The sequence below is a fragment of the Cornus florida genome, unplaced genomic scaffold (assembly GCF_030987335.1).
Source record: "Cornus florida cultivar Cherokee Brave unplaced genomic scaffold, ASM3098733v1 CherokeeBrave_3.0.0_Hap2_Chr07, whole genome shotgun sequence".
Classification (NCBI taxonomy): Eukaryota; Viridiplantae; Streptophyta; class Magnoliopsida; order Cornales; family Cornaceae; genus Cornus; species Cornus florida.
The window spans coordinates 36,268,204-36,281,576 of record NW_026775577.1 but is presented as its reverse complement, the minus strand read 5'-3'; the positions used below and the strand labels follow the sequence as shown (position 1 = coordinate 36,281,576).

Sequence of the window (13,373 nt, the reverse complement as noted above, 5' to 3'; positions counted from 1 at the left end):
AATAATCAAAGATCAAACAAAATCAACAATGTAGGGTATGAAACACATTCAATGTTTCATATCTTCAAGGCTACAAAATCTTTTTGATCCTATCAATCTTTCCCACACTTTCTAGGGTTAAATAAATAAATAAATAAATAAATATAAGGGTCGGATATGCTTGATATTGTCTTATATCCATGATGACATACACTAATTAAAAGTGTCATGGAATTATATTATGCTCTTATTGAGTGGATGATATGACTTAGCTCAAGTTGCATTTTCATTTTGGGTACACATTCCCTTCTAGACTAGGGATATTCATCCTAAAAGCTGAGAAAAAGTGTGTGTGTCACATTGTGTGTGTGTGAGTGAGAGAGAAATGAAATGCAAAATTTATTATTATTATTATCTTATTTTTTCGGGTTAATATTTTCATGCATCTACTCAGACACACTTTTTGTCCACACCTGAACTCCATCCTTAGCCTCTGAATCAGCTCTTCAACGGATTAGGTGGGGCCAACCACCACAGTGATGATCCAATGACTTTCGTGCATCCGTTGCACCAACTAATAATTTCTCTTTCTAAAGGGTTTATATCATTAGGTTAGATTCCCTTTCACTATTTTTTTTTTTTTTTTGGGTAATTGAAATGCAAAAATTTACAAATTTGAAATTGTGGCCCAAACGTATTCAGTATATAGATGGAGCGAGTTTTTCTTCTTTTGGGCTTCCATTAACATGAATTTTACTTTGCCTCATTAAAATTTTCATTGGGCATGACTGCAAACCCAAATTTTCATGGGGTATAAATTTTCATTGGGCATGTATGTGTGTGTGTATATATCGGTGTTTAGTAAAAGTCTAAGTCGAGATTGAGTCCATCGAGCGGGACATGTAAAATAACTTGTCAAAAATTAATAGATAAATTATTTTTGTTAGGTTTTAATATATTTTTTTCTTCAGAAATATTTTCCGACGGCAAAAATTAAAAAAAATGTTTTCTAAAAAATATTTTATATGCAAACAAATCGAGCCTTATATCTTCATTTGAATGTCATACAATGAGGAACTAGGATTTTACTTCAGAGAGAGGATTACCATTTACAATAGTACGATAAGAAATTTTGCACCAAAATAATAAATAGCAAATGAGGTTTTTTTTTTTTCCTTCTGAATTTTGATTTTTAAATAAAAATAACATTAAATTGTGGACTATTGGAGGAAGAAAATGCGTCTTTCTGAATTTTAAAAAGAATAATGATAGGGAGACCGATGAATTAACTCCGAATAAGTATCGAATCTGACGTATTTTTGTCCATCTCATCTACTTAAAATAATTGTTTAACACGTGATAAGAATGACTAATCACGTTAAATTCGATACTAATTCGGTAATTCTTTTTGATTCCCTTACCGTTGCTCTTTTAAAAAATTTGTTGGACCAATGAGCTAAAAAATAAGGGGTGGAATATTTAGTGAGAGGGCACGGGAGCAATCCCCGACCACTTAGAAAATAAGGCATTTGTTTTTTTACATCATATAGGCCAAAGTGACACAACTTTTTACAATACAATTTAATAAAAAATGGGTTTTAAGTAATTTTACTAAATTCATACAGGTGAATCCATGCACGTAGTTAGTTTGTAACACATTGACAACGAAGTTACCAATCCTGACTGAAAAGTTTAGAGAGTGATGATAGAAACCAAATAAAAAATCCCTAATGAGTATCGAACAATGACCCGTCTTGCCCAAAACATATATGCAATCAATTTTTTTTAAAAATAGATTGGCCAATAAATACGAAGACAAATATATCTTCAATATTCAGTCTTATCTTTATTTCATACTTATTACATCTTCTCTCTACCAAATTACCATTACTAACCTTTATGAAATTTTCTACACTTTTTCTCTTCCAAAATTTACCCATATATCTCTCTCTCAAATTTCATCATTTTCTCTCTCAAAGATTTGAATATGAAATTACCTTTGAAATTTAATTTGAACTTTTTTCTCTCTCTAAAAATGTATGCATATGTCTCCCTCTCTCTCATTTTTTATTCGGTTTCCCTAAAATTTGTGTCTGAATTCTCTGCTCTGAAATTCTTTTGAACATTTTCTGCCTAAAAATTTGTCGATCTATGTCTCAAATTCTCTTCGCCTTCTTTCTTTAAGATTTGGGTTTGCCTTTCTATTTCATTTCCATCTACTTGTTTTTCCCCCCATTCATTTGTTTTCCCTCTCAGATCCGACCCTAAAAACCTTCAAATTTGTTCATGACTTTACTAGGGTGTTCTCTTGTATATCTCTTTCTTACATAAACCCTAATCTCCAAACTTTATTAAAAGGGGTCTATTGGTAATTGATGATTTGTTAACTTGATAAGAAATAAGATCATCGAAAAATAATAAGTAGTTAAAAAGTTTTGAGTTAACATAAGAATTTATGAATGACAATGATGGCCGCTGTGAAAGATGGACGAGAGAATTTGAAAAGGGATTGAATATAGTTTTGAGAGAGAAAACTTAAGGGTCTAAAAAAAGGACAAGTATTAAACTTATTAGAGAAAAGATGAGCCACAATTAGAGCGAGAAAACAAAATAATAATATATGACGTGGCAAAGACATATTAGATTTGGGTACTAATTTGGAAATTAGTCTTGGGTGACTCTATCATTATTCAAGTTTTAATAATAGTAATAAAAATAATTTAAAAATTAAAATAAATTTGTATGAAATAATTTAATATAGTAACATAATTAAAATGCTGTTTCAAATTAAATCATCATTTATAATTTTTCATCAGAGATGAGTATATACTTATTTTAGAGAGGGGTAAAAAAATAAAAACTCTTTCAATATTTGTAATTATGTATATATGTTTATATATATATATAGAAAACAATAATAATAAACTGATATTATCTGATGTGTCCATTTTGCTGAACGAAACTAGTCTGACCGATAAAGCAGCACTACGATTATACAGTGGTCTCCGAAACACGTGAATATTACAGCAGGAATTGCACATCAGGTGATTCGCGCCCATATTATTACCCCACGTCAACTACTGGACCGAAAAGTCATCAAACATTCGAACAGTCGCCCGGTTCGCCGAGAACTCTGGAAATGGCGAAACCAGCCCTCTACGCATCTCTCATACTCTCTCTCATCCTCATATTTTCTCTCTCATCAGAATCAGCTCAGCTCCCCCGATCCTCCAAACGGAACCCTCCTCGCTTCCTCCACCCCAAGGTCTTCAACTCCAACAAACCCCAATTGCTACGAACCCAATACCAATACGAGACCCGATTCTTCACGCAGCGTCTCGACCACTTCAGCTTCGCCGATCTCCCAACTTTCCGGCAACGGTACCTCATCAACACCGACCACTGGGTGGGTCCCACTCGCTTGGGCCCCATCTTCTTCTACTGCGGTAATGAAGGCGACATTGAATGGTTTGCCGACAACACTGGCTTCGTCTGGGAAATCGCCCCTCGCTTCGGCGCTATGGTCCTCTTCCCCGAAGTAAGAAAACCCACATATACATACATAAATATATGTGTGTATATGTGCATTATGTGCATTTATATTCATATCCAGTAGTTCTTTATAAAATGTATATATGGTCTGTGGTCACATTGATTTATATGTATTTGACAATTTGTGTATATATTAATATATACATATATGCGATTGAGCTTTAAGGAATTGTACGAATATATTGGCATTGTGATTCATTCATGTAATATGTACACAACTACATTTGCATATATACACGCACATTTATTTATTACACAATTATATGTGCAATATATTTGTTATAATATATAAAAATGTACGTATGTTCACATTTATATATGTTTGTGTGTGTATATATGCATATATTTGTGTACATAAATATGTACACGTATATGATTCAGCGTCAGCGTTTTGGAATTGGAAGAATAATATTGGCATTGTGATTTATTTCTGTATGCAATTACATTTGCATATATGTATATATACACACATTTATTTATGTACAAGATTATATGTGCAATATATTTGTATAATACATAAAAATGCATGTATGTTCACATTTACATGTGTTTTTGTGTGTGTGTTGATTGAGTGTTTGGGAGTTGCACTTATAATATTGGCATTATGATTTTACTAGCGTGACTAATTCTCTGTAAATAAACGAGGGAAAGATGATGCTTTGTTGTTTTTTTCAGTTATTTTTTTGTATATTAGTGACAAAAAACTCATTTACATTAAGAGTACACTTGCAATTTTGTCTCAATGGAGTGACATTTATGATTTTGAATTTATTAAGCACTAAAATTTGCTTTTATTTTTGTGTTTTGTGTGTGTCTAAACTTCTTTCCTGTTCTTTTCTTGAATTTCCCCCACAACCAAGTAGAGCTTTAAGATCAATGGAATTCTGCATATGAATGTATGCAGCGTTGCTATCTTTTAGATATTCCAAACAGAGTTATCCCAATTATTTGGTCTTTTTAAATTTTGTTAAAGAAAGAGAAATGTAGTTAAATTGTGAAGTTATTTTATGTTTATATACACAATTTGACTTGAGAATTTGATGAGCAGCATCGGTACTATGGTGAGTCGATGCCCTATGGGAGTCGAGATGAGGCGTACAAGAATGCTACTACTCTATCATATCTTACATCAGAGCAAGCACTTGCAGATTTCACAGTATTGCTTACTGACCTGAAAAGAAATTTGTCTGCTGAGGCTTGCCCTGTAGTGTTGTTTGGTGGATCGTATGGCGGAAGTAAGTCACTAATTTATTCTTTGTAATGCAACCTGTGATAATTATTTGTACATTAGTAAGAAGTCCAACAATTTTAGTTTTTGTCTACTGTGGTATACTGGTATGTGCAAATTGTGAACTATGCTTAAATATCCTTCGTCTTGTTGGAACAGTGTTAGCAGCATGGATGAGACTGAAATATCCCAACATTGCAATTGGTGCCCTTGCTTCTTCAGCGCCAGTTCTTCAATTTGAAGATATTGTGCCACTAGAAACATTTTATGACATTGTCTCCAATGGTTTTAGAGTAAGTCACTTTTTAAGCTTATCCTCACATGTTATTGCGTGATACATTTATTTCTGCATTGTAAGTGTGTTTGTCTCTTATCTACACAGCGTGAAAGTACTAGCTGCTTTAACACTATAAAAAAGTCATGGGATGTACTAATATCTGAGGGTCAGAAGAACAATGGCCTTCTGCAGCTGACTAAGATGTTCCGCTTATGTCGGTAAGAACATGTATATGGACTATGGAGTGTTAGTTTTCAATTCCCTCATGTTCATTACTGTAGTAGTTGTCATTAATGTTGTCATCGGGTTAAAAAAGATCTTGTTTTGTTACAAGTTACAACATGTTCTGGTTTTCTCCTATTTTTTGTCTGAATGGGATCTGATCAAAAAAAGAATGGCAGGAAACTGGAAAATGTTGATGATCTTTCCAACTGGTTGGATTCCGCTTATAGTTATTTGGGAATGGTGAACTACCCTTATCCATCTAACTTTATTATGCCTTTGCCTGGAAATCCCATTAAAGAGGTTAGTTATAATATGTTATGCAACTTAAAAGATTTATCCTATGTTAATTGATACTTTCTGCCTCTGCCTTGTACATCTTTTCATAAGGTGAAGTTGTTATTACCTAAGGGGCTTGGTCACTGCCCATGCTCTACTGTATAGAGAATTTTAGTTTTCAATAAGGTTATTTGTAATTATATCTCCAGGTACTACTGGCAAACTTCTGTTAGAGTCCGCATCGTTACGAGAAGTATGTTTCTTGATGTGCATTTGTTCCATTTGCGAACGACTTCTGGTGATCCAATCATCAGACAATTTTTTAATTCACTGTCTTAAAATTCTTTTTTGGTAATTATCTAAGTAAAAATTTCTTTTTAAGAACTTCTCTTAGAAAATTCTGACTTCATCTGCTTGTTGACATTCCTTTGTTGTTTCTATAGTCGTCACCAGGCAGTTGCTACCAGTTGTTCCCTTAGTGAAAGCTTCCCCCTCTGTTAACCCTCCATGAATTCTAGAACCTGTTTTCAAGTAAACCTTATGGACTCTTGTCATTGTGACTTTTGACTTGTGTGAACAGAGAGTTGCTATGATGCATAGTTGTTTCTAAAAGGAAAACTGATAGCTAGCAGATCACACATCTGATGCATTATTATTATTATTATTATTTTCTGATAGGTGTGCAGAAAGATTGACAATTGTCCGGATGGGACTGAGGTTTTGGAGCGCATTTTTGAAGGAATAAATGTCTTTTACAATTATACTGGAGCAGTTGACTGCTTTCAACTGGATGATGACCCTCATGGCATGGATGGCTGGGACTGGCAGGTCTACAAGCATTATGATATAAATTTTTATTTTATTTCTTTTGTCAAAAAAGAATAATAAGTGGGTAAAAGTTCTTAGTTGAAAATTTTATTCAAAGACACTACATATTAAAATGCTTTCCTTATATTATTTTCAATTTTCCAGGCATGCACTGAGATGGTTATGCCAATGTCCAGTAGCCAGGATACTAGCATGTTTCCAGCATATGATTATAACTACTCTTCTTTCAAAGAGTGGTGCTGGAGCGATTTCCATGTTGAACCAAGGCCTACATGGATAACAACAGAATTTGGTGGACATGTAAGAACTAAGATACTGATGCGTTGTAGATTTATCCTATTCCAACCCTGTGGATTTAATTGGGAATGTTATTTCTTCCTCATCTCTAAATCCTTTTGCTTGCTAAAAATAATGAGAGCCTTCATGTTATAGTCACTGTTTCTGTGCATGATGATCTGAATGGTTCTTCTTTACCCTTGTTTGCTTTGGTTAGTAGTTGTACTTGGTGAGAGGGGCCTTCCATATCTATATGCTCCTATATTGTATTTGAAAAAATGGATAAATGAAAATTTTAGGTGTTATTATAACTACCAACATAACTTTCTTTTCTTCACTTGTCTGTGTCAAACTAAACATAATATGAAACCTACTTATCCAAAATAAATAAATAATAAATAAATAAAATAGAACCTTTATTTAATCTATAAAATATGTAGCCTCATCCACCTAGTGAGAGTTGCAAGTTCTAAAATTATGAGACTGTAAGGAATTTGTGTAGTAGCACTTTGGTTTTGAAGTGGAAATGAGTTGCATGTCTTAATTGTCTGATAATGTAGAACTTCCACTTCAAAGTGGAAAAGCAGTTGCCTCAACCGCTGTTACTACAACTTACAAGTTACTTTCTGAATTATTCCCACTCAACTATAATTTTAAACTTACAATTAGAAAACCACAGATATGTTGTAGTCTTACTGCATGTCTTTGGAACTATACTCTGTCGATATCAGCAACCTTGGGCCAGATTCATGCACATAAATCATAGATGGACGTACAACTCAAGATTTCTGCTGAATTGCTTGGTGAAGTAGATTTTTTGCCTGCATACTCTGTAACTTCTAATTCTGAAACCTTTATTGTATGTCAAGTAGGAATATCATCGGTAGGTACGGTGGATTTTATTTCATATTGCTCTCTGTGCTAATTTAATTGCTTCCTATATGCATTTGACTAAATATCAGTGACATTCACAATGATACGATTACTCTTCTTGTGGTGTTACATGAATAATATGAGAGCAGTCTAGCTTCTCCAATGCATTGATTTGAGTTTGATGCCTTTTTCTTTTCTTGTGAAGGATTTTAAGACTGCCTTGAAAATGTTTGGAAGTAACATCATTTTCTCGAACGGCCTATTGGATCCTTGGAGTGGTGGCAGGTGGCTTCTTCATTCTGTATATGTGATGGCAGTTTTTTCATTTTTATGTCCAAGTTTTGATGGAAGTTTATAATGTCTGTTGCAGTGTTCTTGAGGATATATCTGAAACTATTGTTGCTCTTGTTACAGAAAAAGGTAACTCCACTTTTAAATATTATCTTTCGTTCTTAGCATTAGATATGTTAAATAATGTGGTATAGCATCCATCTTTTGATAGGATCTCTGAATGGGACTGAATGGTTGGCTGACCTCAAATATCTCATTGCTCCAAGTCATGGATCACTTATTTTGATGTTATGAGCGTGACATGGGCTACTAATGAACCCATGCGTGGACTACCATGTCTGATGAATGGGAAGTTTATAAAAGTCTACCTGCGCCATAACCAATTATGAAGGCCAAGCCTGTTAGTCCGATTAAATTGGTGGGTCAAAACAGGTTGAAGCATAGGGATTGTCAAAATAGAAAGGAGTGTAGGGGCTAACTGCTTCAAGTTTCTGTGCCTGTAACCCAACAAACTGCAAGGATCTAGTATTGTGTCAATTAATCCTCTTAAGACATTTGGTTTGTGTTCTAAAAAATAAATTAACAAAGCATTAATCTATTTGCTCTCCGCTATGCCGGCTTTTCTGCATCCCTAATTGACACTAGAAAATTCCTCTATGAAAGGCCACATAGCTGTGGATTTTTCTTGATGGTTTTTCTCAGCATCTTAAATCTCATCACACAGCAAACCTAACTAACATGCTTGGAAAAGAGCAAGGTGTCAATCACTGAAACATTGTTGTGTATAAAGCTGAGGAAAGGAGCTCAATTGTGGCTACTTTGGTTGTCAGGTTCATCCTGTCATAGGAGGCACAGGATTGGATGCTTGAAGCCCTTCTCACAAGTCACAAAATGCCTGGAATAATAGGCAACCATCTCTGTTTTTATACCATGCGGACCCAACACAACAACTAGAAATTTGACATATTGACCCTATCTTCCAAGCAATTGTTTTGAAATTGTAGGAAAGTTTGAAACCTCCAGATCATATCTTGTCAGGAACCTAAACAAAATATTGAGAAGGTGGATACCACATTTAGATGGCAGCAAACTTTCATGACAGCACTCGAGTTCAACCCTCATACTTGCTGAGGTTGTACGGGTGCTGTTCACAATCCTTGGACAATGCAGAAACTGGATGTTGGAATCCTCCCAATTACACCCCCAAATAGGAGGCTATCTAGCCATATAAATGAAAATCGCTACTACAAGGTATGTACATTACAGTCCTGCCATATAACCAGCTGTATTGGTGAAAGATCTATTGAGATGATCCATGGAGACTTTTCCTTTTCTTTTCTTTTCCTTTTTAACTGAGTTATGAAATTCAATTAATCTACTTCAGTTACCTTTTAAAAAAGAAATATACCATAAACCATGCACCTCCAATTAGGGGTGGCAAACTTTGATAGGTACCGCCAATATGACCTGACCACGACACAAAGTTAGTGGGTTTGGGACTTTGGGTTGACCTTAATCGTGTTTGTGTCATAATCATGTCAACCCGTTTAATTAATCGTGTCGTATTTGTATTTTGGAGCTCAACCTGTTTAACCCAATTAGACCCATTTAATGTCGTAATCATGTCAGGTCAATCCGATTAACTTGTAACTTGTTTTAACCCAATTACCATGGACATTTCCGTTATTTCAATATAGAGTCAATATGGCTATTGTATTTGGGCTTTTTTTGTAATTGTATTGTCCAAATTATTCTCATTTTCATGAATTGTTTTTTATTATCTCAATTTTTCCATTGTATTTTTATTTTTATACTTAAATTAATAAACAAGTACCGTGACTCATTTAAATTAAACAGCTTTAACAGGTTACTGTGTAATCCGTTTAATACACGGATTGTGTTTGTGTCGAGGGTCTTTGACACAATTATTAAACGGGTTGTGTTTAGGTTAACCTATTTAGCAGTATACTCATAGGTGAACACGACATAATTATGACCCGTGACTAGGAATTGCCACCCCTACCTCCAACACATATTGTGCAAGGGTCCAAAATATTACAGGGTTTGACTTTACTAATCTCCTGCAGCTGGTCCTAGAGCAACATCAACCAAGCATTTGATTCCCACACTTGTTTTGCTAGCATCTCTCTCCTAAGGCAGTGCCTGGCCCACCATTACTACCACCTCTATAATCTGCAGTTAAGACAATTTGCTAGCAAAATCACCATCTGACAATGTCCCAAACATAGTCTTTTATTCTATGGAGGTCTTCAACCAATAAAGTCCTCTTGCTTGTAATAACTGAACTGTTCTCATGAAACACCCCATGATGGACTGACATCTCTTATCTGATTGAGGTCTTTGCCCTGACCAATTTCTAAGTCTCGAGTAGAAATTGGATGACATCCATTGTTCCTTGTTTTTTTTTTTTTGGGAAGCATGAGAGTCATTTGTTGCACTCCTTGTTCCACAAACCAGTTACAAGTTAATTTGAGTCATTTCCATGTACGTGCAAACCTCATGTATGTTTCATTAATGATTCACCCGGCTTAGATCCATCTTTTGACTTTCTGTGGTAGTGTGGCATATGTTACCGCAGTTTCTTCGCCAGAAGCACTAGATGAGAGAAATATTCGCTGTTGACTCTGTCCATGTGCATTTTTAGACCTCTCTAGGATCCAAAATTTAACCAACTAGTCACTTACGGACATATGGTCACATTCCTTAAAGTATTATTTGCTCCCATTTCAAAGAGTTTTGCTATCAGGTTCTCTAGTAAAACACCTCCAAAATATAACGTAGTCTGAATTTCTATGGTTAGCAATACTGAAGAAAATCTGTGAGCTCTCTATGAAGCTGTGAATAAGAGAAATGAAAGAACTAGAAAATTGAATGTAGAATCAGCTACTTTGTAATTCGAATTTCAAATCATTCTGACAGGTTGACATTTATTTCAGTTTAACTGTCATTTGTAAGAGTTTGACATTTATGCCGCCTACAAAGTGCCACTATGGCACCATGCAGCCCATTGCCCATGCCACGTGTTCTAGTTGCCAAAATTTCATATTTTCCCTCCATTTTACTTTCCAAATTTTCATTAGAAATTGTGCCACACTTTATTAGCTTTAAGAAAGATATTTAAAAACTTACTTTTTCAAGACAAATTATTATATTATAGTTTGAGCCCTTTGTCGTGTCTGTAATTTAGATGTTGATAGACTTGACCCAATTGAGCGTTGTGATGTAGAGATGAATGTTTCCTCTCCCTCAGCTGCAGCAGATAGGCATACTCTCTTTTGCGTCTCGGCACTCTTACGAAATGAAAAGGGAGCCTCAGGGTGTTTCCAACTCTAAAGTGGGAACTTGACTGGCTCCGATGGGAAGGATGCACTAAAGATGTCAAAATCTAATCAGAGGCTTTCCCAAAAAACCTTGCCTCCGAAGTACAAAATCCTAACAGATCACAACTGATGTTTGTTAATCATTGTGCCATATATATCTTCAATATAGGACTGCCAGGAACTTGTTCAGCCTACAGCATTAACCTTTGATACCTGATTTTGTACATTTGTGCAGCTTTGGATTGGGCCTCAACATAATTTAACATTCTGACCCTGGGTCACTTCCTGGAAAAATCAGCTTTTGGTTAATCTGATTCCAATGGATTTAAGATAATTGATTTCTTTTCAATGTCATTCGTAAAGATGTGTTGCTATAGCCTTGTTACAACTTCTTGCATAGATTAGTTGCGATCAATTCTTCGCCAACGAGATGGGTTTTGCCCACTTTGACAAGGCATTGTATCTTGCAAAATCTCAATGCCTGGTACTCGTTCACTGATTGGGGTATTTTTACTCCTAGGTCTGGAAATACAGAAGAGCTGAGAAATTCACGTGTTCATCTACTTCACATGAACTTCGAGATTGTATAATGCCATCGATGCTAAATTTTTATTTTAGTATTTGAGGTTAAGGGATGTGTATGGAATGCAACTTGGTAGAAATTATCCATTCTCATCTAAAGATAATCTTTTAACTCCATTCAACATGCTATTTAGCTCGATTGTAGCAATTGGGTAATAAGCTGTGAATAACATATGGTTATGTTCTACTTGGTCGAGCCATGGTTTAGAAGCTAAAGCAATATTGATTCTTCTACTGAAAGTGACTGTACTCATTGTGTATCAGGTGCCCACCATTTAGATTTGCGCGCAGCAACACCTGAGGATCCTGATTGGTTGATAGAGCAGAGGGCATCGGAAATCAAGCTGATTGAAGGCTGGATAAACAACTACCACCAGGAAAAGAAGGCAATTTTCGAAATATGAAGGTTGAGAACTTGTGGAGCATTCTTGTATATAGCTAGCTGTTAACTTTTCCGATCCTCATTGTCCACGGACACTGTCATCACCAATTTAACTTTCTTATAAGAGTTTGATGTGCTCTCGTGGAGTCTCATGGATATTCAGCATGGTATTTCCTTTGGTGAAAGAAGGATTCAATAGTTGCCATTAGTTGCGATGCTACAAGATCTGCTTTACCCATGAAGTCTTCTTAGCAAGCATACTTAGAAGGACTCAATGTTGTGTTTGAGCCTCCGACTGTCGTACAATAGTTTGTTTAATAGGATATTGGGGGTTCTATTCATGTATTTACTTGTATTGTTATTTATATATATATATATTTTAGTCTTTATATTAGAAATGATAGAACTTCATTACTGGGACTTATCAAAATAATGAGTATCAATATTTGGTACTTATTTTGGTTGGGTGCCCTTCATTAACAAAAAGTTTGGATGGGGATCAGTTCTCCCTATTCAGTCATTTGCGTGTTTATGTTTATGCATATATAAATGCTTTAATTTCTTTGAACTTTTTGTTTTTTCCTCTCCCTGAACATGGTTTGGGCTTGTAATTTTCAACACCTAAAATTATTAAGTGGTCTGGGACCATGTGGTCCCAACCAATCAAGAGATGCAATCAAAGAGCTGAATAAAACAGACCACAGTTAGTTGTTTGGTGGCTCCTGATCGGTCGGGACAGTGTCCCAGATCACCTAATAATTTCTTGTTCAGTGCATGTTTCTGTCCAAGAGATAATTGTGTATGGCGGCTCTTGATTTGTCGGAACCGTGTCTCGGACCACTTAATTATTTCTTGTTCAGCGCATGTTTCTCCGAGAGAGAACCTTGCTTCCTGTTTCTGTTCGAGAGAGAACCTTGCTTCCTTGTAATATCTCCAAATAAAATCATATAAATTGGAAAGTAATTATAAAAATCAATTAAAGATTTCTTATGATGCCTAAATGTCAACATCCAAGCCATTCTCAATAAAAGTTAATAACTGTCATTTGAAAAATATATATCATCTAAAAAAACAAAAGGTATTTTATTTTTTTTAATAGGTAAATAATAAACACTCACATTCCAACCCTCCCGCTAAGACTTGAACTCTGGACCTCCCTCCTTTCGAAAGTAGGTATCGTTGGGCCATTTAACTCTTTAATAAATAAGAAAAGATTTGAGGAGCCCTTTGAATCATGATAGGTCATAGGTGGTCTTTAAGTGG

The 13,373-nt window shown here is 35.2% G+C and overlaps 1 protein-coding gene across 1 annotated transcript; it reads left to right on the top strand.

Moving 5' to 3' along the window:
• The first annotated feature begins 3,054 nt into the window (after nt 1-3,054).
• LOC132267039 (uncharacterized) lies at nt 3,055-12,508 on the top strand. The gene is made up of 10 exons (XM_059768077.1): nt 3,055-3,517; nt 4,580-4,766; nt 4,919-5,052; nt 5,142-5,254; nt 5,438-5,561; nt 6,216-6,365; nt 6,510-6,665; nt 7,720-7,799; nt 7,885-7,934; nt 11,993-12,508. The coding sequence occupies exons 1-10, from the start codon at nt 3,119-3,121 to the stop codon at nt 12,130-12,132; spliced, it is 1,533 nt and encodes a 510-aa protein (XP_059624060.1). The 5' UTR covers nt 3,055-3,118; the 3' UTR covers nt 12,133-12,508.
• Nucleotides 12,509-13,373: the final 865 nt, after the last annotated feature.

Coding starts and splice junctions, on each gene's coding strand:
- LOC132267039 (XM_059768077.1), top strand. CDS start 3,119: ATGGCGAAACCAGCCCTCTACGCATCTCTCATACTCTCTCTCATCCTC. Junction 5,053..5,141: donor TTGTCTCCAATGGTTTTAGA/GTAAGTCACTTT, acceptor TTATCTACACAG/CGTGAAAGTACTAGCTGCTT. Junction 7,800..7,884: donor GATCCTTGGAGTGGTGGCAG/GTGGCTTCTTCA, acceptor TGTCTGTTGCAG/TGTTCTTGAGGATATATCTG.